Source organism: Trachypithecus francoisi, unplaced genomic scaffold, assembly GCF_009764315.1.
Source record: "Trachypithecus francoisi isolate TF-2019V2 unplaced genomic scaffold, Tfra_2.0 Lachesis_group10, whole genome shotgun sequence".
NCBI lineage: Eukaryota > Metazoa > Chordata > Mammalia > Primates > Cercopithecidae > Trachypithecus > Trachypithecus francoisi.
Window position 1 is genome coordinate 124,817,025 of NW_022681455.1, and position 25,972 is coordinate 124,842,996.

Below are 25,972 nucleotides of genomic sequence, written 5' to 3' on the forward strand. Positions count from 1 at the left end.
GTCAACATTCTCAAGAATTTGGCTCCAAACTGTAAGGGAAGAACAGAGGAAAGGGGAAAGAGAGAGATATCTACCCCCTTTTTTGGTAGAGATGGGGTCTCACTATGTTGCCCCAGCTGGTCTCAAACTACTAGCCTCAAACAATCCTCTTGCCTTCGCCTCCCAAAGTGCTGGGATTACAGGTGTGAGCTACCACACCCAGCCCAGTATCTAGCTTTATTAAGGATTACTAACAAAATAATATCTGGCATTAGAAGCTGAAATCAGTATTCAATTTACTTAAAGAGAATTTAAAATATAAAGACATTTAATACTATTAGCTTATATTAATTAATTTTTAAATTAGCATAGAATAACTTCCAAATATGCAGAGTTTTGTGTGTTATCACAACACTCAACTAAAACTTCATCTAGATAGAAGAAGTACAATTTATTCTGGGGGAAGATACAGTGACAAGATAAATGCCAGCCCCAAAGACTTCTTTTTATATAACTGAGTAAGGAAACACGGGCCACCAAAGAAAGTGACACCATGTGAACATCAACTCTGGTCTACTCGCTTGGAGAACTTTAGTTATTGATTGGCTGATTGAGACAGAGTCTTGCTCTGTCACCCAGGCTGGAGTGCAGTGGCGCGATCTCAGTTCGCTGCAGCCTCTTCCTCCTGGGATCAAGCAATTTTCCTGCCTCAATCTCCTGAGTAGCTGGGATTACAGCTGCCCACCACCATGCCTGGCTAATTTTTGTAATTTTTAGTAGAGATGGGGTTGCACAACATTGATCAGTCTGGTCTTGAACTCCTGACCTCAGATGACCTGCTCCCTCAGCCTCCCAAAGTGCTGGGATTACAGGTGTGAGCCACTGCACCCAGCCTCTTTGAGAACTTTCTCCCACTTTCATTATCTTCAAGATTAAGGCCCAGTCACTAAGCTCCACTCCAACTGCAGGAGATTCAGTGAGACAAAGCGGAGTGGTGACTGTCAGTCCCTGGCAGGTTTGACATCCTTAGCTACAGTGAACACTAAAAGGTGAGTCCCTGTCACAAAAACAACAAATGGGTAACACTGAGAAGATGGATGTGTTAATCTGTTTCACTAGAGTAACCTTTTTACTATCTCTATGTATCCCATAACATCATGTTGAATATCTTACATAGATGCAATTTTTTTTTAAAGTGAATCCCCCAGGAAATGGAGGATATATGGCAGGGACATATCTTACTTTTTGTTCCCTGCCTGATATATATGCTTGCTTGGATATAAAAAGCACACTTCTAGCACATAAATGGGATATTAGAAAACAGAACACAAACATAAACAGGTATTTTGCCTATCAGCACTTTGTTTACTTGAGCTTATAAAGTGTGTTCACATTCAAGTCATCTAACTATAAAAGAAGTGACTCCTACTCTTTGCAGAGATGAAGAAAGAGAGACAGAGCAAGGCTGTGAAGGCCCTAAGCTCTCAAACCCAAGTCAGGGCAGAAGTAAGACACAACTCCTGCTCCGCTGGCACGGAGTGCTCCTGTCCTGACGTGGGAGCTACTGTTCTCTGGGGGGCAACACTCACCTCACTAATAAGGTGACAGCACCTGCAACCACTGGAGAAGCAACACTGGTCCCTGAGAGGGCCCGGCACCCCCCTTTCACGCCGGAACCCCGCACGCCAGCACCATAGGTGACAATGTCAGGTTTCACGCGACCGTAGCCTCCTGGTAGCTCCTATGAATAAAAGCAGCTTGGTTTCTATGTCTGATACTTTGGCGTACAGCCACATGCAGTTATGAGTGAATCAAATCAGAACAGAGATATGGGTTACACAGTATAACCTTAGGAAGGTACTGGTTTTAGTCTGAAATTCACTCCAGGCCGGGCGCAGGGCTCACACCTGTAATCCCAACACTTTGGGAGGCCAAGGCAGGTGGACTGCTTGAGCCCAGGAGTTCCAGACCAGCCTGGGCTACACAGCAAGAACCCTATCTCCACAAAAAATACAAAAATTAGCTAGATCTAGTGGCACAAGCCTGTAGTCCTGGCTACTCAGGAGGATCACCTGAGCCCGGGAGGTCAAGGATGCAGTGAGCCGTGATTGTGCCACTGCACACCAGCCTGGGCAATAGAGTGAGATCTTGTTCCTCTCAGCCCCCGCCTCCAACAAAAGAGAAAAAAACAAAGATATTCACTACAATACAGAAAATAAGCTTAAATGATAACGTAGAAAGTAACATTTTAAAAATATATTTTATAACAACCAGAACAACGGCAAAGGCATAAAGCAATTAAAAGATAAGTATTTTAATTTTGCTGACATGCCAGACTAGAAAGCGGACACTGGCTTATCACCAAGACCAGAAACCGGAAACTGCTTTATCTCTAGATAAGTTAAACTTAGAAATATGTTAGAAAAATTAGAAAATTAAAATGTAAAATAACTCAAACATGTTTCTTTACAAGGAAAAAAGTACAAGGTATGAGTGGATGTTTCAAATGGTTGTAACAGAGGAAATAAGAAACCATTGAGAAGGAACAAGATAACCACCCAACTAACTTGGGATAAGGTTTTAGTAAGTACTCGCTTAAGCTTCTTAAGAATTGGGGCAAAACGAGAAATACTCCATCAGAAAACATGAGACCAATTTGAAGGGAAGGCCAAGGACCGCGGACACACACTGGGACACTGAGGGAAGGCGCCCTCCACCGCAGCTGTGAGGATGGAGGGACACTTCCCAAACGCCATTCAAAAGCTGGTTGGTGATGAAGGCCATGGACGTGACATCTCATCACGGTTCGGTGACAGCGTTTACATGGGGAGCTGGGGACAAAGTGGGTGACATCTCATCACGGTTTGGTGAGAGCGTTTACACGGGGAGCTGGGGACAAAGTGGCGGATGCAGTTTCCTAGTATCTGGCAGCACAAGGAACATGCTGAGGGAGCATGGACGGGAGGATATGCAGCCTGCCCTGGACAGACTATCACATGAGAGACCAGTCCCCAGACAACAGGTCAGCTCCAGGAAGAGGCATGTGAGTGTGGGAGGCAGGGACCCCTGGTGAGGCTGGGTGGCAGGGACACTGGGGGCTGACATTGTCACAGTACAAAGGCTCAGGTAGAAGGCACAGTACAAAGGCTATCCCGTAAAGTGCTGCAGTGTGGACGAGGCCCACAGTGTTCCCAGGCAGTTGGGAATCTTTGCAGGGACTTATCTGAGGCCTCCGAGTGTGACACGTGAAGTTAAAGCATGGAGAGATGCTCTGACCCTGAAGACAGCGAAGGGCAGGTGCTCCCCTCAGCCACCATGAGGGCAAAGGTACACAATTGCTGTTCTGCATGAGCGTCTAATTTTTCATCAAACTTTGACAGGTAAAGGCGGGTGAATTTGCTGCATAATTAAAGCCCGAACAGCTGAATTATTAACTGTAGCAGTTATTTTGAAATTGTCCAGCTAAGTGCAATTGTTTCTGGGTTAGCAGAGTTGTTATTAAGCTGTTCTCAATGGCTTCTCCAACTTCTTAAGGTCCCCCGCAAAAAAAAAAAAAAAAAACAAAAACAAAAACAAATCATCTCACCTACCACTGAGGAGCACTGCTTACCACTACTAGATAGGTAGGGTAAACGGTTACCACTACTAGATAGGTAGGGTAAACGGTTACCACTACTAGATAGGTAGGGTAAACGGTTACCACTACTAGATAGGGCAAACGGTTACCACTACTAGATAGATAGGGCAAACGGTTACCACTACTAGATAGATAGGGCAAACGGTTACCACTACTAGATAGGGTAAACGGTTACCACTACTAGATAGATAGGGCAAACGGTTACCACTACTAGATAGGGTAAACGGTTACCACTACTAGATAGGGCAAACGGTTACCACTACTAGATAGATAGGGCAAACGGTTACCACTACTAGATAGGGTAAACGGTTACCACTACTAGATAGATAGGGCAAACGGTTACCACTACTAGATAGGGTAAATGGGCAGGAACCCAATTCACCTAAAGATGAATTCAGGCCGGGCGCGGTGGCTCAAGCCTGTAATCCCAGCACTTTGGGAGGCCGAGACGGGCGGATCACGAGGTCAGGAGATCGAGACCATCCTGGCTAACACAGTGAAACCCCGTATCTACTAAAAAAATACAAAAAATCTAGCTGGGCGAGGTGGTGGGCAGCTGTAGTCCCAGCTACTTGGGAGGCTGAGGCAGGAGAATGGCATAAACCTGGGAGGCGGAGCTTGCAGTGAGCTGAGATCCGGCCACTGCACTCCAGCCTGGGCGACAGAGCGAGACTCCTTCTCAAAAAAAAATAAATAAATAAAGATGAGTTCCTCAGAAATCAGTTAATAAGTGAAACTGCGAGACACACTTAGAATGATCACAGCAGCTGTGGACTTGCCAGAGTGAAGGGGCACATGCTGAAGGGGCCAGATCTCTTGTCCTCATGGCTGGGCAGGCACTCACAGCCCCAGCTATTCAGCTGCGAATGTGAGGGTGTCTGTACACTTACAAATACACCCCACGGCTCATGAACAACCGGTGCTGCTAGCCACAGTAGTCTGTCCAGCTAAATACAATTATTTAGCAAAGAAAAGCGTACCCAGGTAGTCATTCCCCTTGAAGAAAAGCGGGCGATGTTATCTTCAAAGTCAATGCCGCCTACTCCAATCACATCCATTTGATCAGCAGGGTTATTCAGAGTGCTATATTGAGACAAAAAAAAAAGAAAAGAAAAGAAAAGAAAAGAAAAAAACCAAGAGAAATAATTTACAATGGATGATTCAAACCAGGGCAAATACTCCCAGAACAATCTAAGACTGTATGAGCTGCTTCTGCGGGAAGATGTGTGCAGCTCCTCACGGCTGTCCTGTGAAACGCATGACCCTGCCACGTTCATACTGTGCTCCAATTCCACCCTCTCACCTGGAACGCCCCTCCTTTCTTCTCCTCCCTGTCAACTTGGCACACCGGGGCTCAAGGCTCACTTTTTCCCTCCAGCAATCCAAGCCTTAAGGATCTGTACTTGCCTTGAACTTCACAACACTTAACATGATCGCAGTTCATCATCTAATGACACATTCTCACATCACTTTCAGACTGTTCCCAGTACATTCATCTTAACTCCCCAACTAAATCACACACTTCTCTGGGAAGAAACCGTAACCACACATTTGCATCTGCCAAGGTCAGGAAGTGGTTAAGTTTTCAATTGAACTTCTGTGGTGCTGTTCTACCCTCTTCCTAGGGACTGTGGAAGGACTATCATTACTCTGTAATCTTGCGCTCCTTAGAGTCTCTCCAATCCCTTAAGTGCACTAGATCTGCAAAGAAATTACAGTGAAATAAATAATGGCAAAAATGTGTAAACCACAAAGTCAAGATAAAGATGAACTATTTGAAAATATGAGACACTCAGTTATAAAACTGCATTGCTAAGCTTTATCTATTATGGCTATACTACCAAAAAAAATGAACTCTTTGACAATTCAAGAACTACAACTGATTCCAAGTGGCTTATGAGATAATAGCAGCATGAAGTTCTCCTCCCAGAGTTTGTTTTTAACTGACAATTCCCAACACACTGAGACAAAGTGGTACTGCCTTCTCAGCCCACTGGCCACCAATATCCTACCAGCATTCGGAGGAACCAATAACGATTTTCTGATGACTGATGATAGATATTTACACATTCCCAGGAACACAAGGAGCAGAGGTTGGTACAGAAGTCACTGATAGAAACTCCCACCAAAGGTGACCAAAAAAATACCACCTTCCCACCCTCCTCTACCTGTCAATCCCTATAATGCTTAGTGTACTTTAAACTCTTAAAAAATAAGATAAGGCATTAAGAAATCATTGCTGGTACTGAAAAGGAGGGAGCTGAGACTGCAGGCTCACTGGCACCACAGAGTGCAGGACCCAGAGAAAGAGACCACAGCAAAGAGGACCAGAGGATGTGTGCCTCACTCCCAGAGGAGCTGACGTATACACGTTACTGTCCTCAGACCAGCCCTGGGAGTAGTCCCACCAGATGCCCGAGCAGAAAAAACCACACCCGCCACAAGCTGGGCTGCTGTGATCATATGCCATGTCCCATCACTGCAACAGCCAGCAGGTGCCCAGGTCTGTGTGAGGCAGCACAAGCGTACAAACAAGGTGGAGACGGGGCCTTCCTTGCAAGGCTCTTCTCCTCCAACCCACTATAAACTCACGATTCTGATAAGAAGCTATCGAGTGCAACCACCCACAAAAGCCACAGGGTTTCAGAACGGCAGCCAGCATGTGAGAAAGCAGTCAGAAAAGCAGTCAGAATAGCATGTGAAAGAGCTGAGAATCCAGACAGGTGTGGCCAGGAAGATGGGCAGAGGGACGGGGTGCGGAAGACCTGAAAGAAACAGAACGCGGACACTTATTCCAGGAAGGTGTGCGTGGGGAAGTGGAAGATCAAGGTGAACTGAGATTCTGGCTGGAGTTGGCCAACTACGGCCCATGGGCCAAACCAGGCCCACACCTGTTTTTGCAAATACAGCGTTCCTGGAACACAGTCATGTTCATTTACATATATATCACCCACAGCTGCTTTCACACAATAAAGCCTAAACTATTATCTGACCCTTTATAGAAAAAGTTTGCAATTCAGCCCAGAATACTGAAGACCTTGAAAACCAAAAGAAAAATGTGGATTTCATCTATTAGACAATAATAATCCGCTGCAGATTCTTGATTAGAAAACTGCTAGAATATATGTTTGAACAGTAGAAATACACACAAAACAGAAAGAGAGCAGCTGTCATTCACAGAGCATCTGTCATTCACAGAGCATCGTCGGCATTCATGGTGCTCTCCTACCCCTGCTGTCTGATTTCAGCCTCACAGGCACCTTACAGGCTGCTCTCTGCTCCCATGACAGGTGAGGGAGCTGTGGCTCAGAGAAGTGACGGTGCCTCAGCCGTAAGCGGCAGGTCGGACTTGTCTGCTTCCACACCTACTTTCATCCCTGTCCATGCTGGAAGAGCTGGGGTGGGAAAAGACTCAGATAGGAAAACAGGCTAGGAAACACTGACACCCGGTGACTCTGAACTGGTGAGTGCCAGCCTTGAGTGAGGACATAAAAAATGGGACGAACATTTAAAAAGGAGACAAGAAAACCTGACGAGATGACTTAATAACTAGAAGTTTATCACGGCAGAGCTACAGCAAGGGTATGTTCGTGCCACTTGCATCTATGGCTCATGATACGTATTACTGATGCCACAGCAAAATCCAGAACTGTGGACCTCTAATGAGTGTTAGGATCATTTACTCAACTATCAGGCTAGAATCCTAAGAACGCCAATATCCGCGTTTTCTGAGATATACAAACATGAACTTCACATAGCTTCACCTCCTATTACGCCCTGGATTTGCGTAAAGCATCCTACAGAAACTGAGCACAAGAAATGACTTATAAACATTATCTAGAGAGTAAAATGAAGCTGCTGGTGGAAAGAAAACTGAGACCTCTAACCAGACAGGAGTGTACTGGCTGGGATTCAGTGGCAAATGTTTCACATCTCGTGCTGCTTAAGTTCAGCACAAAGGCCCCCTGTGACACCATCCTCCCTGCCTCCCTCCTACATGATCCCTCTCATCAACTCCCAAAGCACCATCCATGTTGCCATTAGGCCCGCCAGCACTTCCTCCGTGAATGAGTGTCACTGTGCTCGCACCTGCTCTTTCGGAGACAGGCAGAAACCTCTTCCGTTTGCCTCTTTACCCCAACGCTTTGCACACAGATCTCATCAACACTGCAGAATCTCTTTCTAATAGATTCACTTTTCTGATTGATTTTGGGGAAAAAAAGGTAGTTAGAATAAAAACTTTAGGCTTCTAAATTACAATTTGTAACAAAATTTTAAAGACATATAAATAGAAGGAAGACTGGCCTTGAGGTGACAACTGCTGAGGTGGGTGGTGAGTACCTGGGTGTTCATCATGCACCCTACAGTATTTTTTTACATGAGGAAAACATCCTTAAGACAAAGTTTTAGGCAGATATAAACAGGTAACCATAGGTGAATACACAAACAGATAACAGTTTTTCAGTTATTTAAGGGGGAAAAAATTCCCAAGGTCATCCCTGCTGGGGCTACTTACCCATAAAGAGGTCCGTCATTGCCAATAGCAGAAACCATGATTACGTTGTTAGCTGTTAATTCCCACACCTACAAAATGAGCATTTATTTAATGAAAGTATACCACTCTTAATGTATAATTGTCCAAAAAGAAAAAACAAAAACAAAAAACCTACACAACATCTAAAAACAGTTCTAAAAAAGCAGCACTGGACCATCATAAAGGTGGATGTGCTGGCAACTTGCAGGTTTAGAGAATACCACTCGGGACGGAGAAGCATGCAGTGCACAGAGCAGATGCTGACTTTTAGTCACTTTCAGGAAAACAAAATTGCATGTTTAGGTAAGCAAGAATCGGCAGGGCATGGTAGCACACGCCTGTAATCCCAGCACTTTGAAAGGCTGAGCTGGGTGGATCACCTGAGGTCAGGAATTGGAGACCAGCCTGGCCAACATGGTGAAACCCCATCTCTACTAAAAATACAAAAATTAGCCAGGCCTGGTGGTGTGCGCCCGTAATCCCAGCTACTTGGGAGGCTGAGACAGGAGAACCGCTTGAGCCTGGGAGGCGGGTTGCAGTGAGCCAAGACCACGCCACTGCACTCCAGCCTAGCCAACAAGAATCAAACTCCATCTCAAAGAAAAAAATACAAAAAAAAGAATCAGCAAGGCACCATGTGCTCCTTATAAACACCTACTCTAAGGCCTCTAACCCACTCAATTTATGACATGCACATCACTGAAGCTCATGTCATTAGCCATCTGTTCTCACAAAGCTGTCACCACCTGGATGAAAAGCCACCAACACACTAGATGTGATGCACAGTTGGACTGCGAAAGAGCAGGAGCTGTCAACCAAACCCTGTGTGCAATGACTCCACAAACCTTGTCAACAAAGGGATGATCCATGAAGTCCGGGCCGCCAATGCTGAGGTTTAACACGTCAATCTTCTTTAAGATGGCATAGTTGAAGGCGTCCAAAAACCAAGATGTGTAAGATACCTAGTTAAATATTAAAACAGTCCGCTTAGTGTTTCAATCAAGTCTTAAAGAGCTAGGACAGTTTTTATTTCTAAGGCTCTTAAAATCATAAAGTATTTCCCTTAATTTTTTTTTTTAACTTAAAACCAGAAATAAGGCCGGGCGCGGTGGCTCAAGCCTGTAATCCCAGCACTTTGGGAGGCCGAGACGGGCGGATCACGAGGTCAGGAGTTCGAGACCATCCTGGCTAACACGGTGAAACCCCGTCTCTACTAAAAAATACAAAAAGCTAGCCGGGCGAGGTGGCGGGCGCCTGTAGTCCCAGCTACTCGGGAGGCTGAGGCAGGAGAATGGCATGAACCCGGGAGGCAGAGCTTGCAGTGAGCTGAGATCCGGCCACTGTACTCCAGCCCGGGCCACAGAGCGAGACTCCGTCTCAAACAAACAAACAAACAAACAAAAAAAAAACAACAAACCAGAAATAAATCCTGAGTATGCATAATGCTCTGGAGAGTAAAATACAACACCTAGAAGTTCTAAGTCCTTGGAGCTGAACCTAAGGAAGAGACAGCTGTGTTCCGCAGGTGGCCTATCTCTCCAGGTGAAACGCGCAGCTCTCTACACAAAGAATGTCTTCCTGGAAAATGCTTCCAACTGCCCTCTCCTGTAAAAGGACTTATCCCAAGGCACTTCTATTAAGTTAAGCATTTTGGAATAGTTCAACTTATCTATCTAATCTTCTCATTCCTAAACAGACTGAAGGACAAACGGCAGCGGTAACAGTTATTTCATAGTATTAGTCCTCTGATGTTCAAGTGCTCCTATGTTCCTTACAAAAGGTACATTACTTTGTGGATCACCTTCAGCTGTTGCTTTTTTAAAAATATAAAATTAAGTTTACAGTAGGAAGAGAAGCAATGTAATGATTAAGATTATGTTTTTAAAAGGCTTTTAAAAGATCACGTATTTATATTTTCTTATATACACCAAAGAAATTCTAGAAGGAGGTATAAGAAAGGAACATCATCACACAAGAGACACGGGCAAGTGAGAAAAGAACCTGCTGGACAGGGACGGGGTGGGGGCCTCACTGTGTTACCTTTTGACATTTCTGAGCTATGTATTACCTATTCAAAAATTAACCTTCAAAAATAAATGATGAAAAAAGAAACAAATACTAGGACCCTCTCCCTTTTCTACAGTTTCCAAATGAAGAGTGAAGGAACAAGGCTTGTAAACTCACATTACCCAACACAATGCCAGGTGTGGGGACACAGAGGTAAATAAAACAGCTGAAGGTGGTAGGAACCCAATCAGGGAGGCAAACACACTTATTCTATGTGCAACTGTTCTATTCTATCATGCAGACACCCGACCCAGGGCACAGAGGTCTGGGGAAGCCTGGAGGTAGAGAAGAAACAAGGGAAATCAAAGAATCGTTGTAAGTGGTAGCCTCAGCAGGGTCTTCAGTGTTCAAGTTAGGTCGACACGGTGGTTGGTGGGAGAAGGGCGGAGCCACCCAGGAGGCAGAGGAAGAGTAAACTGGGCACGTGTGCTGCAGTATGAATGGCTCAGCGTCACTGACGTGCACTCCTTTTACATAAGTGTGTAAAGTCCAGTGATTCTGCTTTTTACATTTCAGTATGAATTCCTCAAGTTTCAGGGGTGCTCAAAACACCTACCTGATTATTGGTAAAGACCCTGAAAATGTGAAGCTCTGCATCTGGAGCAAATCCTTGGCACTCCCTCATGCTGGCTATCACACCTGCCACGAATGTGCCATGGCCCAACCCTGTAGTCCATAAAGAAAACAATCCCATTAAACACACTGGATAGCAAGTACCAGGACGCAACATTCCAGGCCATGAGTTTCACAGCCTTCTATTTCCGAGTGCTGGAGAGGAGGGTCTCTGCTGCTGCTCTATGATCCCCTTGGACATCACTGGCACAAGCACCCCTTCTAGGTCTAGCCACCTCCACGCTCTTCCGGACAGGGAGCTGCCCCTGCACCAGGCATCCCCACTCTCCCCTGAAGCACTACTTCCCGACATCCTCTGAGGTAGTCAGAGCAGTTTCTGCCACAACAAAAGGCACAATAACAACTTGGGCTTGTCTGAGTAATTGCTGACGGACTGTGGAATCATGCACTAAACACCCTCTCAATCAATCAGAGAGGACGGGAGTGATGTCCTACATCCACACATGACCACATTCTCACTGCCACTGAGACCCACCATCGTCCAGCGTTCGCTCATTGGTCCAGTTGGTTCTCTCCTTCACATTTTTGAAGTGGGGATGCTTCTCGCTCAGCCCAGTGTCAAAAACAGCAACTCTTACATTAGCACCTTATTCGGAAAAGAAAGCAAACACAATCATGTCTGAAGAAATCATCTTTTTGGATTTTGCCTGTAAAATACATTCTTTCCTGGGACCCACAGAAAATGACATACTGTGGAAGGCCAAAGCCTGCTCAGAGCAAACAAGTTAGGCCAGCTGCTCCCAGGGTCAGCTGGCTAAGCCAAGGCCAAGCAAAGAGGACAGCAGGAGCAATGCCATCATCTGTCACCAAATTAAGATTTAAGGATAAGCAGAAAATCCTTCTAGACCCTCCTCAATTGCCACTAGCACTCAGGATGGAACCACTCCTTCCACTCCTAGCGGGCTTCTCAAGCCTCCAGGATGGCACCTACCGATACTCTCCTTCTGGCAATTTATCACAGGTCTCCACCCCCGCTTCTCAGAGGCCCTGCAAAACACTCACAAACCACACACCCAAGGTGCAGGACACAGAAAAGGGGAAAAGGGGAAACCATTCCCATTCCTGACAAGGACAGCAATTTACTCCATGCAGCTCATTTATAAAACAGCAAATGCTGCCGCGAGGAACACCACCACACGGGGCTCATCACACCTCAGAAAAATCACTGCAGCGTGCCCTTTTCTAGAATAGTAAGTCTATTCCAGATACTGGCCAAAGCCATCAACACCACTGTGAAATACAACTGGCCTGTCTGACCAAAAATTCTAGAAAGCATCTAGAAAAAATACAGAATACCTATATGACTTAACAGCTAACCAGTGTAAAGAGGGTAATGTTTTTCTGGCAAAAGGGCTGTGTACATATCAATACTATGTTAAACAATCTATTAAACTGAGATAAATATAAAAATCAATGCTACTTTTAAAAAATGCACACAAAATCAGAAACCATTTGGTTTGGGGGGAATAAAAAATTATTTCTGATGATTAGAAAACTTGTTTTGTGAAGGAGTTCTCACTCTAAGAAGGTAAAACTATGGGAAGACACACATTTTAATGAAATGCCAGTCCACCAGGTATTATAAGTTGAAGTATCTCAGACATTTTGGAGGGCAGGGCGCCAAGGAGATCAAAGGAGAGGTAAGGGTCCCTAAGTCAAGGAGATACCAGAAAGACACTTAGGCAAACTGAGATTTCCTGGGAGCAGGTGAAACTGGTTTACATTTAGAAGGTAAAAATCTTCCCATTAGATAAAATAGGAATGTTTTGTCATGATGAATCAGCAAAGGAAAAACCCTTATTGTTCTGAGTTTTATTTCACAGGACATGATCATTAACACCGCTTCCTGTTCCGAAACAAATCACTAGCAGGTTGATAGTCAATTACTTAGTCACTCTGCATTCAGGGCACCAAACTGAAGTGATAAACTAATTTCCATGGAATTACCCAGATCAGGCACCATTTTTCCCCAAGAAGTGACAGACCTCTGCAGGCCTGTCGGTCAGTGCCAGCAGCCGGCAGTGCTGTGCTCGTTTGTGTACGTGTCAACAGGAGAGAAGTGCTCCATAGTCTGCCCCTTCTAACCTCAGAAATGGTAACAAAAATAGGACACAAATGGTGGCAATGAGAAAAGCCACAGAAACGGATGCCTGGCATAACAGGAGTGAAAGACGAGGAGTACTTGGCTACCTTCCAGCTCAACAAATAGTAAGAAGGTTAGAAGTGGAAGGTTGCAGGGCTTTCGCACTAGGCAGTCCCGAACACGGAATTCCTAGATGTCTGGACTTGCCGCACCTTCCCTGGGTAATAGCACACACCTGTATATCCCATCTGCCAGAGCACGTCTGCCTGCAGTGTCTGGGCAACCTGGCGCGGGATGGCTCTCAGCAGCCGTCTACTTGAATGCCTTCCCGTAGCATGCCAGAAGCCAGAGCCCAGGGAGAGACTGGCTCTTCGCAAGGGACGTGATGACTGCCACTTCTGGCTCCATCGGGTTTCATTGCAGGGTACTGTGGGGTCAGCTAGAGGCAAGGGAGAGAAAGGTCAGAACAGAAAAACAAAACACGATACCCACCAGGCAAAACGACCCCAAACACAGCGAGGATTACCATTTGCCATTCTGTTTGAGGGAAGGTGGGATTATCTTCTTTTTCTAGAAGGACAGTCTCAATGCAATTATGATTACAGGATGTTATTTAGCTGTCATACTATTCCCAAATAGTTCTCTACTTGAAATTTTCTAACCAAGATAAGGCAGAGAAAGACTGATTAAATTAAATAATAATAATTTTAAGAAGCTAACTGTGATACTAAAACTAAAGACAAACCTGATTTTTCATCAGCAACTTGTTCTCACTGAACCAGAAAGGGGAGAAGTTAAAGAAAATGACCCTAAGCATTCATGGAGTTTCATTTTCACTAGAAGTTTCACTGGATTTCTGGGATAGGCAAAAGCCATGTTATCCCATTGAGCATCAAATATCAACGGGACTTTAAAAAACCGTATATTGCTCAATATTCTCAATATTCTTATCTGCTAGAATTTCACCTTTCAAAAAACAAAAGAACTACAAAGGAGTGAGAGATGGGGAATTTCTGAGGGTGATGGAATTATTCCATATCTTGATTTTGTTGGTGGATATTTGATGGTATACTTTTGCCAAAACTTGCCAAACTGTACTCTAAAAAGGACGAAAAAAATAACTAAATAAAAATAAAAAGGACGAATTTTACTACCTGTAAGTCTATTTTTACAAAGCGGAGGAAAAAGGAAATACCACAGAAATGGCCTAAGGGTTTTCCCTTTACCGGCCGGGCGCGGTGGCTCAAGCCTGTAATCCCAGCACTTTGGGAGGCCGAGACGGGCGGATCACAAGGTCAGGAGATCGAGACCATCCTGGCTAACACGGTGAAACCCCGTCTCTACTAAAAAATACAAAAAACGAGCCGGGCGAGGTGGCGGGCGCCTGTCGTCCCAGCTACTTGGGAGGCTGAGGCAGGAGAATGGCATGAACCCGGGAGGCGGAGCTTGCAGCGAGCTGAGATCCGGCCACTGCACTCCAGCCTGGGCGACAGAGCGGGACTCCGTCTCAAAAAAAAAAAAAAAAAAGAGTTTTCCCTTTACCTTTCAAAGACCATGTTATAATGAACAAGTCATATCTCAAATCAGTTTTAAGAGGAGAAAATCTATACCACGAATACAGTTCTGTTTCTAAAGCAAATCACTGTCATTTTTATTCCAGCCTTCCCAAGCGACACCCATGTGAGTACAGGGGCCTGGAAGCATACACAGTCACGCCAATCCTGCTAAGTAAATATCTGCACAGTCCAGCTGAAATTGGTCTTCACTGAAATTCCTGTGCTGAGTCTGATCTTTAAGTCAACAGCACAGGACCATGCTGGAGGTGCTGACTGAAGAACAACACTGAGACCAGGAAGGGGTCTGCTCTGCTCAACCCTGCACAGGCCAGACTACACCTCCAGTATTATACTCAGTTCAGGGGCTTCACAGCTTTAGAATAATTTAGAAAAATTAGTACATTCAAAGGAAAACACTTAAAATGATGAGGGGACTTGAAATCATGTCATCTGAGTAACTATGGAAGGAACTGGGGATTAGCTTGGAGAGAAAAAAATTCCCAAAACAGACACACCATGGGTATCTTCAAATATCAAAAAGACAGTTATCTTCATCATATCTTTAACTATTGTCTTGCAGAAAACAGGTACGCTTTGTCTTACGGATAGAATCAAATGGGTGGGATCCAGAGTGAGAATGGTGTCAGCCCAAAATAAAGCATAAAGCAAAACCTTCTATGAATAAGAATCATAGAAATCGTTAACATTTGGTTACTTACAACATCCTGAACACTCTACTGCTTTCCTCATATGCATGACTTCATGTTATCTTCACGTCAGCCCCGTGAGGGAGGGAGGATCATCTCCATTTTATGAATGAGAAAAACAGAAGCTTCAAGCTGGAAAAGGCGCTTACTACTGAAGGTCACAGCTAACTTCAAGGGGCATGGGCAGGCAACGTGGGCAAGGTTCCCCTCACAGGGGTGTCAGGCACCCAGGACACACGCAGTGGAGATGGTGTCCAAGGGAATCCCACCTCCAGAGAGTCTAGGATTCTTGTGCTAAAATTAGGCAACTCCGTGTCTCCTAAAGCATTCTAGAGCTCTTTAAGATAACTGAAGTAAAAATAAAGTCAAGTAAAATACCACAATGTATATATTTGGCTAATTGTATCAGGTTTGATTGGCTTTTATTTTCCTGGATTATTCTGAGGTGTCACTGCTTTTTAAGGAGAATAATACATAACATCTGGAGTAAGCAGAAAAGGCTCTGAGAAAGTCAGATGCCTGAAGTTTACACCTGGTTTTACTATGAAAATTAAACTTCTCTTCGTGTGTGTGTGTGTGTGTGTGTGTTTAATGCAGCAAAACCTCAGAGGCTCTTAGGTCTAAAATATGATAGATAAAGAAGAGAAAAATTTTAATTTCTTCTTCCTTCTGATGAAAGAAATGATAGTAAACAATAACAGAACTAGCAATTTGTTAACCTGATTTAAGATAAACAGGAAAAAAAAAACCCTTTTCCTTTGGTAATACATATCTTTGGAAAATATCATTTAATAAATATGCAATTTATTACTTGAGGCTAAACTCTATCTTGACAAGCCCAATTGTAATGAAGTAGGAAAGACTAAGCCCTGGAGAAGAACAGGAAAAGCCAAAGTCCTTCCATCCTCACACGTGCACAGCTGATGACTTAACCAAACCCAGCTGATGCATGACTATGCTGGTCAGGAGGCTTTGAGAAAAACAAAATGAAACCCAAGGAAAACATATTTTGCAAGAGTGCCTTAAAAAATGGGACCGGGCACGGTGGCTCACGCCTGTAATCCCAGCACTTTGGGAGGCTGAGGAGAGCAGATCACCTGAGGTCAGGAGCTCAAGACCAGCCTGACCAACATGGAGAAGCCCCATCTCTACTAAAAATACAAAATTAGCTGGGTGTGGTGGCAGGCGCCTGTAATCCCAGCTACTAGGGAGGCTGAGGCAGGAGAATCGCTTGAACCCGGGAGGTGGAGGCTACAGTGAGCCAAGATCACGCCATTGCACTTCAGCCTGGGCAACAAGAGTGAAACTCCGTCCTGAAAAAATAAAAAATAAACACACACACACACACACACACACACACACACACACACACACACGGAGAGAAGCAAACTGCAAGAAACAAGCAAACATAAGGGTGCGTCTTTCAGCACAAGAAGGCGCCGCAGCCTTGAAGTCTGAAAGCTCTGAGACGAAGCTGGCGAAAGTCACTTCCAACAGAAACAAAGATCACTACCATCTACTACTGCAAACCCTCCGATTTTCTTTTACCAGAAGAGCACGAGGTCTCTTTTTAAAAAATAATTCCACCCCCCACCACCAACCCTGTGCACGAAAAAAACAAAACTAAACTAAAACATTCCTACCAGGAAAATGTTCACAATGAGCAAACTAGATGGAAGGACACGGATACTCACTGTACTATTTTTCAAGTACTCTGCTGCAGTTTGAGATTTTTCAAAGTAAATGGCAGAGACAGAAATCTGCCTACAATCACAATACTCACATTCTGCATCCTTGAGGGAGCGGAAGACCTTCCGCTGGGGCGTGACCCGTTTGATGTTCGGATGACCTTCAAGTGTCAGCAGGCCCGCTTTCTGTTTTTCTTTTATCTGAATCACCTCAAAATCACTAGGGTAGTCACTGGATGGATTGTTTCGAGGGATAATTCTCCAATTGTCTACTTGACTGCTCTTCAGGGCACTTGAAATAAATGAATTTCTAGCTTTGGCTGTAAAGTATCCATTGAAAGCCACAATATATTCTGAAACCAATCACCACACACAAAAATAAGAATTTAGGCACCTACATTGTAACATATACTACATTGTCTCTAATCTAAAATCTGGCAAAACAAAAATTATCTTAAAGCCCACAGCAGATGAAAGGAAAACACAAAGACTAGTTTCAATGCCTAGACAACTGTCTGCAGAGCTTTGAGTAAAAATCATCTATATGGGGCTGGGCGTGGTGGCTTACACCTGTAATCCCAGCACTTTGGGAGGCTGACGTGGGCAGATTATGAGGTGAGGAGTTTGATATCAGCCTGGCCAACATAGTGAAACCTCATCTCTACTAAAAATACAAAAAATTAGCTGGGTGTGGTGGTGGGCACCCATAATCCTGGGAGGCTAAGACAGGAGAATCACTGGAACCCGGGAGGCGGAGGCTGCAGTGAGCTGAGATCACGCCACTGCACCCCTACCTGGTGACAGAGCAAGACACTGTCCCAAATAAATAAAGAAATAAATACCTGTATGAATCACCTAACCACACAGAATACATCATTCAAAACCAGATACCTGTGATTTTTTAAAAAAGCATATACCTACAGAAGTCTGAATACACAACAAAGAAATGTATATAATTTTTTTTCAAATAGGAAAAAAATTCAGAGAACTGAATGCTCAGTGTTTCTTAAAATGAAAACAATAGCAAAATTCCAGAGTGGATTATGTGACACTGCTTAGTTCTTCATATAAACTCTAGAACATAAACATTCAGCACCTCCCAGCTCCCCATCCTTACCAACTATAATGGCACCTGTTCCAAAGAATCAAGGTGTAGGCTGGGCACAGTGGCTCATGCCTATAATCTCAACACTTTGGGAGGCCAAGGCGAGAGGATCACCTGAGGTCAGAGTGCAAAACCAGCCTGACCAACATGGAAAAATGCAGTCTCTACTAAAAATACAAAATTAGCCGGGTGTGGTGGCGCATGCCTGTAATCCCAGCTACTCGGGAGGCTGAGGCAGAATGGCCTGAACCCGGGAGGCAGAGGCTGTAGTGAGCTGAGATGGCGCCACTGCACTCCAGCCTGGGCAACAAGAGTGAATCTCCATCTCAAAAAAAAAGAAAGAAAGAAAAAGAAAAAAATTAGCTGGGCATGGTGGCAGGTGCCTGTAGTCCCAGCTACTTGGGAGGCTGAAGTGGGAGATCACTTGTGCCTGGGAGGTCAAGGCTGCAATGAGCTGAGATGGCACCACTGCACTCCAGCCTGGGTGACAAGAGCAAAACTCTGTCTCCAAAAGAAAAAAAAAACAGAAGGTGTAGATAAATAATTCATGTCAATTTCCTTGTATCATATAAGCTTACTCTACTGGGAAAACAAACTTACGCAAAGTTAATATTCATGAGCTGTGCAGTCAACTCATTGGAAATTCACCACAGAAGGCCAGGCACAGTGGCTCATGCCTGTAATCCCAGCACTTTGGGAGGCCAAGGAGGGTGATCACTTGAGGTCAGGAGTTCAAGACCAGCCTGGCCAACATGCTGAAACCCCATCTCTACTAAAAATACAAAAAAAAAAGGCCATGAGCCACCATGCCTGTAGTCCCAACACTCTGGTAGGCCAAGGTGGGTAGATCACGAGGTCAGGAGTTCGAGACCAGCCTGGCCAAGATGGTGAAACCCTATCTCTACTAAAAATAGAAAAAATTAGTTGGGAGTTGTGGTGGGTGCCTGTAGTCCCAGCTGCTTGGGAGGCTGAGGCAGAATTGCTTGAACCCGGGAGGTAGAAGTTGCAATGAACCGAGATCATAGCATTGCACTCCGGCCTGGGCAACACAGTGAGACTCCATCTCAAAAACAAAACAAAACAAAATATTAGCCAGGCACGGTGGCAGGTACCTATAATCCCAGCTACTTGGGAGGCTCAGGCATGAGAACTGCTTGAACCCAGGAGGCAGAGGTCACAGTGAGCAGAGATCATGCCACTGCACTCCAGCCTGGGTAACAGAGTGAGACTCTGTCTCCAAAAAAAAAAAAAGAAATATACTGTAGAAAAGAGGAACATGTTCTTCAGCAATAGCTAATGTTATATTAAGTAAACTTGAAAAAAATAGGATGGGAGGTCCTAATATTTAAGACAACATCATTACCATATTCCACAACTGTTGATGAGAATTCCACCTTCAAAGTCAGGTGGGAACAGCCAGGGCATGGGGCCTTTTCAAAAGATTTCTTTTCCAGTCTGTCGCCCAGATGTTTCTTCCCACAGAGCAAAACCATTAGCAGAAGCAGCCAGATGTTGACAAGCTTCATGGTCATAAGTGAATATGATCATAAAATTGCATACGTTCAAATCACACTTTTTTCTTCTTGATTAGAAGTAAATTTTTGTTTCGGCTAAAAGCTGCAACATTACTGATCAGCCATCTTACAGTCTTGTCCAACGTAAATAAAAGTTAAATCCCATGGCCTTTTGTGGTTCAGCCTGAAGCGAGGCTTTCATTTCTTTCTCCGCTTCTTCTCCATCTTGGAAATAAGGCTTCTCTCACTCAGGCCGTGATGACTGAGTCCTATACTCCATTTGTACCACAGAACCAACGTCCAACGGGGTTGATCAATCAACCACTGTGAGCCAATCTATGAAACAAAAAATAGTGCAAACAGACATTAGTAGCAAACTGACATAGCCAGGTATGATTTAGTTGTATTTATAATTTAAACAGGTGGGTCAGTCAGGCAAGGTGGCAGGTGCCTGTAGATCAGCTACTTGGGAGGCTGAGGTAGGAAGATCATTTGAGCCCAGGAGTTTGAGTCCAGCCTGAGCAACAAAGTGAGACCCTATGTCTAAAATAATAAATAAGAGAGTAAAAGAGATATCTCAGTTTTAAGACAAATTAATGTGCCATACAACCATGAAACGTATTATTTCGTGTTTATTTACTTATTACTCACTGCTTTCATGGGAAAATTTTTTTAGGCACCTTCAAAAATAAAACAATAAAATAAATGAGAAAAATGGAAAAAACTAAGGATAACAAAACAACACCAAAAATATTAAGCACACTGGACCTGAGCATTCTAGCAGTCAAAGAGAAGAGGGAATCAGGATGATCATTTGTTCTGTTTCAGATTCTGTATTTCCCATCATTTGCAACTCAATCCCCAGAGGATTTCCCCAGTTGGCACTTTTACTTCCCACAAATTTCATGAAGTTTTCAGGCAAAAGCTTGGTATACATCCTCACTTTCTGCTGTAACATTAATACCTAACAGCAAAGTAATTTCCATGTAAGTGATATTTAACACCTTCTTTAAGAAACACTATGCTTTAACATTACAGATTTTGAAATATTTTCTACCAATTCTACGAAAAGAGCATAAAAGGGTTTACTGTCTTGAAATCTATTTTACCTGAAACCTCACACTTAAAGAAATATAACTCGCTAAATGTGTTATAAAACCAGATGATCTCTTTACTGGAGTGACATGAGAGGACAGTTTGTGAAGGAAGTTACTGCTAAAGAAAAATGTCATTTGAATATTAAATTACACATGGACACTGACATCTTCCAAAACATCTAAATTGTAAGAAAAACTGCCATTCTTCACAATGAAAACAGAGCAATAGTAAAGAACAATGCTGGCTGTAACATACCCAGAAAAATCAGTTGCACAGACCATACCTGGGGCATAAATAATCCAGCAGGGTGGGGGATGCGTAAATGAAGCAAGAGAGGCCTTCCAGTGTTACTTAGGATTTTATTATTCTTATTTATTTATTTATTTATTCATTTATTTTGAGGAAGGGTCTCACTCTGACACTGAGGCTGGAGTGGGTGGCGCAATCTCTGCACAGTTCACTGCAGCCTCAACTTCCTGGGCTCAAGCAATCCTCTGGCCTCAGCACCCCGAGTAGCTAGGACTACAGGCATGCATCACCACACCCAGCTAATTTTTGGATTTTAATATAGAGAAGGGGTCTCGGCATTTTGTCCAGGCTGGTCTCAAACTCAGGTGATCCAGCCACCTTGGCCTCCCAAAGTGTTGAGATTACAGTCATGAGCCACCGCGCCCGGCCCACTACTTGTATTTAAAAAGAAAACATTAAGGACAAGGAGTTAGTCATCTATTAGGAAAGGTACTTCAAGCTGTAAAACTCATTCTTCTGGCAGAAACTGGTACTTCTGAGTTTTTGGTTTCTGGAACTATCAACACGTGCTTCCGCAAGTAGAAAAACATTGATAAAAGTACTGTGAGGGGTTAAAATATCCAAACGGTATTTTCACATTTACTAATTAGGGACTCTCACGACTGTACTAACAACTGATCCTGAAAAACAAGTCTATCTCTAGTACTGGCACTGGCAACTAAGAGACGTGGAACTCATCTGAGACGAGTGAAAGTTTAAAGCGTTACATCCACCTTGACAAGAACAACAACAACGAGAATGCCAACGTACGAGCAAAAGCAAAGAGCCAAACAGAAAGACCAGAAAAGCAGAGGGCAACTAAAGCCACCCTAACAGGTTTCACAGAAGTTTACTCAGGAGTAAGCCCCTATTTCTCAGTTTCTTTATGCTTGATACATCCAGCAGTGGAGTACAAAGAAAATAATGACATGAAGCATGTATCTAGCTTAATTAAAGGCTACTGGCCAAAGAAGATAAAAGCCAGTAGTAACAGTTCTCATAGCACAGCAAATGAATATATATTTAAAAGATACTTATTAAATGGGTTCCTTACTCAAGGCAGGTTTTTTGATGTTGCTGTTAAAAAGGAAGGAATAATCATTTGAGCCCAGGGGTTTGAGACCAGCCTGGGCAACATGGAGAAACCCCATCTCTACAAAAAAAAATTAAAAATTAGTCGGTGGTGCATCTATAGTCCCAGCTTCTCAGGAAGATCGCTTGAGCCTGGAGGGTTGCAGTGGGCCAAGAGTGCACCACTACATTCCAGCCTGGGTGACACAGTGAGACTCTGTCTCCACTTAAAAAACAAACAAAAGAGCCTCTTAAAACTTTTCTGCCTCAAGCTAAAGAATCTATGACACATGTCGGCTCCATATAACACAAATATAAGTAATAGTAGTGAGAAAAATCTTAGACCCAACTGGGTTAAATCAACTTTAATTCAACCTGTTCTAAAATAATTCACTCGCCGGGGGCGGTGGCTCAAGCCTGTCATCCCAGCACTTTGGGAGGCCGAGACGGGCGGATCACGAGGTCAGGAGATCGAGACCATCCTGGCTAACATGGTGAAACCCTGTCTCTACTAAAAAATACAAAAAATTAGCCGGGCGAGGTGGCGGGCGCCTGTAGTCCCAGCTACTCTGGAGGCTGAGGCAGGAGAATGGCGTAAACCTGGGAGGTGGAGCTTGCAGTGAGCTGAGATCCGGCCACTGCACTCCAGCCTGGGCGACAGAGCGAGACTCCGTCTCAAAAAAAAAAAAAAATTCACTCAAAAGTAAAGACTCTTAGGTAAGAACTTATAACACAGCCCATGCAGAACAGATGGCTGATGTTCTCTTACAACTTAGGCAGATACTTGCCTTTAAAAGAAATGGAAAGAAAGGGTTTGGTTGTTTTTTGTTTTTTTTTTTCTGAGATGGAGTCTTGCTCAGTCACCCAGGCTGGAGTGCAGTGGCACGATCTCGGCTCACTGCAAGCTCCGCCTCCCAGGTTCACATCATTCTCCTGCCTCAGCCTCCCAAGTAGCTGGGACTACAGGCGCCCATCACCACGCCCGGCTAATTTTTTAAAAATATTTTTAGTAAAGACGGGGTTTCACCATGTTAGCCAGGATGGTCTCGATCTGCTGACCTTGTGATCCACCCGCCTCAGCCTTTCAAAGTGCTGGGATTACAGGCGTGAACCACCACACCCGGCCGGGTTTGGGGGTTTTTTAATGAAAAAAAGGCCAGGTGTGGAGGCTCACACCTGTAATCCTGGTGTGATTCCACTTTGGGAGGCTGAGGCGGGTGGATCACTTGAGGCCAGGAGTTGGACACCAGCCTGGCCAACATGGTGAAATCTACTGAAAAAAAAATCAGTTGGGCATTGTGGTGCATGCCTGCAATCCCAACTACTGGGGAGGCTGAGGCAGGATAATCGTGTGAACCCAGGAGGCAGAGGCAGCAGTGAGCTGAGATTGTGCCACTGCAGCAGTCCCGCCTGGGTGATGGCAAGACTGTCTCAAAAAAATAAAAAATAATAAGTGAAAAAAAAATGCTAAGGTAATCAGTTCTTCCCCAAATTAAAAATAATAATACATTTGGGGTTTTTGGAAAACGGAGAAGGCAATTATTATCATAAGACACTTTACCTTAACTTATTCATTAGATCAGGCAACTTTAGAGTACTTACCAACTTAAGATACTATCAGGCACTACAGAACAAACACGGATTATTAGCGCGTCGGGACACAACCTTCAAAGTGTGATCTAGTTAAATTCAAGGAGGCCAAACACAACTAAACAAAATGCAGGAAATGAAAATGCCAAAGGAGAGGCAGGCATCCAGGGTCATAGATGCTGAACTGACACACAGTTCTCTCCAGGCTGTGAAGAGACGGCTTCTGCTGGGGAGAGGGCACCGCAGCAGCTCTGGAAGAATCTGAGCTCAGCAGGACTGAAAGATGGGCGTGAGGGAGGGAGGAGCAGAGCATCCCAAGGACGGCAACGCTGTAAAGACACGGACGTGCACAAGGATCAGCACCACCCAGCCTGAGGAGGGAGGCAAAGACGGGTCAGTCTGGAGAGGCTGAAAGACGAGGGGGGCAGAGAGGACCTCAAGCAGGTACACCCCAGCCAACAACTGGAAATGCGGACCTCTTCCATCCAATGGCAGTGAACAGCACAGAGATAAAACACGGCCAAAGGATGAGATTGCTGAGCTCCTGTGTTCACCCATCCAACTCATTTAGTGAGAAACTATTAAAAGCCAGTAACTGTTCTAGGAGTAGGAATAGAGTAATAAACAAAACACCATAGAAATCTCTGACCTCATGGCGCTCACCTTCCAGTGCAGGGAGACAGACCGTAACTAAGACAAGTAAAACATATGGTATTTAGATGGTGATAAAAACTACATTTGGGAAGGAGAAAAAACAGCTGGGCACAGTGGGTCACATCTGTAATTCCAGCACTTTGGGAGGCCAAGGCGGGTGGATCACCTGAGGCCAGGAGTCCGACCATCCTGGCCAACATGGTGAAACCCTATCTCTACTAAAAACAAAAAAATTAGTCGTGTGTGGTGGCAGGCGCCTGTAGTCCCAGCTACTCAGGAGGCTCAGGCAGGAGAATCACTTGAACCCAGGAGGCAGACATTGCAGTGAGTCAAGATCACACCACTACACTCCAGCCTGGGCAACAAGAGCAAAACTTCATCTTAATAATAATAATAATAATAATAAATAAGTAAGAAAAAACAAAGAAAAGGAATACAACAAGTCAGGAGAGGGCTGGCTTTCTGCTACAGTGCTACCTACAGCAGCTGCTGAGAAGGGGCCTTTTCACTGAAGGCCCTTCGGATGCAGGAAGCTGGCCAAGGGTCTGGGGAAAGAGAATCCAGGCAATCGGAAGGCAAGTAAAAAGGCCCTGGGGCAAGGACCATTCCTGGTATGTGTGAGGAAAGAAAGGCAAAGAGGCCAGCGTGAAGCAAGGGAAAGCCGAAGATGAAATCCGAGGAAACGAGGAAACGGGGGAGATAGCCCGGGGAGGGCCTGCAGGTCCCAGAAAGGACTTTAGCTTTGATTCTGAACGGGAAGAGAAAGTGTGAGGCAGTCCTGAGCGCAAGAGGCTTGAGTTTTAGCCCAATCGCTCTGGCTTCGGTGTGGAAGAGGGCACAGGCTGAGGCAGGGAGCATCTGGAGGACTTCTGTATAGAAAGAGCCAAGGGAGAGCAGATGCTGGCTTGGACCAGGGTGGGCAGGGGAGGTGATAAGAGGCAATGACATTACAGATACGAAGGTAGAAGTGACAGATGTGCTGTCCACCAGATGTGGGGGGCACACAAGTGAGGATTCATGGCAACACCAAGGCTGGTTGCCCGACTGGACCAGTGGAGCTTGCCCCTAACTGAGACGGGGAAGATAGCAGAAAAGCTGGCTTGGGAGACACCAGCAGGAGCTGAGCTCTGAGCATGTTCAATTTAGGATGAGCCTCAGGGTCTAGAGCATGGCTTAGGGCAGAATCCCAGGCAATCCAGTACCTTTTCTTTCAGACATGACAAAAGACAGAGGGCACAGGAAAGTCAGAAGGAAACCACAATCTGTGGGAAATAATTTGCAAAAGGAAGGTGGGCAAACTGAAGAGACAGAGACCGCTAGTTTAGTAACTGGTCCCTTCTGGAAAAGGGCCACACTAGTGAGGGGGTGAGCCTGGCCGCGAGACTGCATTTTACCAAGCCTATCAACTCCAGCCCACCTGCTCTAGTCTACCAAACCACCAGCGGCTGCAAGGTGCCTTCAAGTGTAAAAATCCCATGGGGATGAATGATGAGGCTGGAAATGACAGGGACAAGGACACACCCCTTGCTGTGTTTGGATCTCGTGGACCTGCTTGTGTTCCTAAAAGGTGAGCTAAAATCCAGGTTCTAACAAGACACTATTTCAAAGGATTTATGGTTCAAAAAATATGGCAACAGATCCTGAAGTTTCTGTAGTTTCCCAATCCTAGAATAAGGTGGTTTCAAAATGTAAATTTCCTTTAAGGAAAACAAAAATGCCGAAATGGGGGCAAGAGACCGGTAAATGATGGCAGAGGGACTGGGGTCCC

General features: G+C 44.6%; 1 protein-coding gene across 2 annotated transcripts in view; it reads right to left on the reverse strand.

Moving 5' to 3' along the window:
* Positions 1-25,972, reverse strand: part of MBTPS1 (membrane bound transcription factor peptidase, site 1) — a 66,019-nt gene that overhangs the window by 30,972 nt on the left and 9,075 nt on the right. For both annotated transcript variants that reach the window (XM_033219155.1, XM_033219156.1), the window contains exons 2-10: positions 19,353-19,839; positions 16,980-17,237; positions 13,169-13,372; positions 11,326-11,436; positions 10,774-10,883; positions 8,996-9,112; positions 8,133-8,200; positions 4,597-4,699; positions 1,569-1,720 (exon numbers count right to left, since the gene is read on the reverse strand). In XM_033219155.1, coding sequence (XP_033075046.1) covers positions 1,569-1,720; positions 4,597-4,699; positions 8,133-8,200; positions 8,996-9,112; positions 10,774-10,883; positions 11,326-11,436; positions 13,169-13,372; positions 16,980-17,237; positions 19,353-19,521 — 1,292 coding nt within the window. In that variant the 5' untranslated portion in view covers positions 19,522-19,839. The remainder of the gene's footprint in view (positions 1-1,568; positions 1,721-4,596; positions 4,700-8,132; positions 8,201-8,995; positions 9,113-10,773; positions 10,884-11,325; positions 11,437-13,168; positions 13,373-16,979; positions 17,238-19,352; positions 19,840-25,972) is intronic.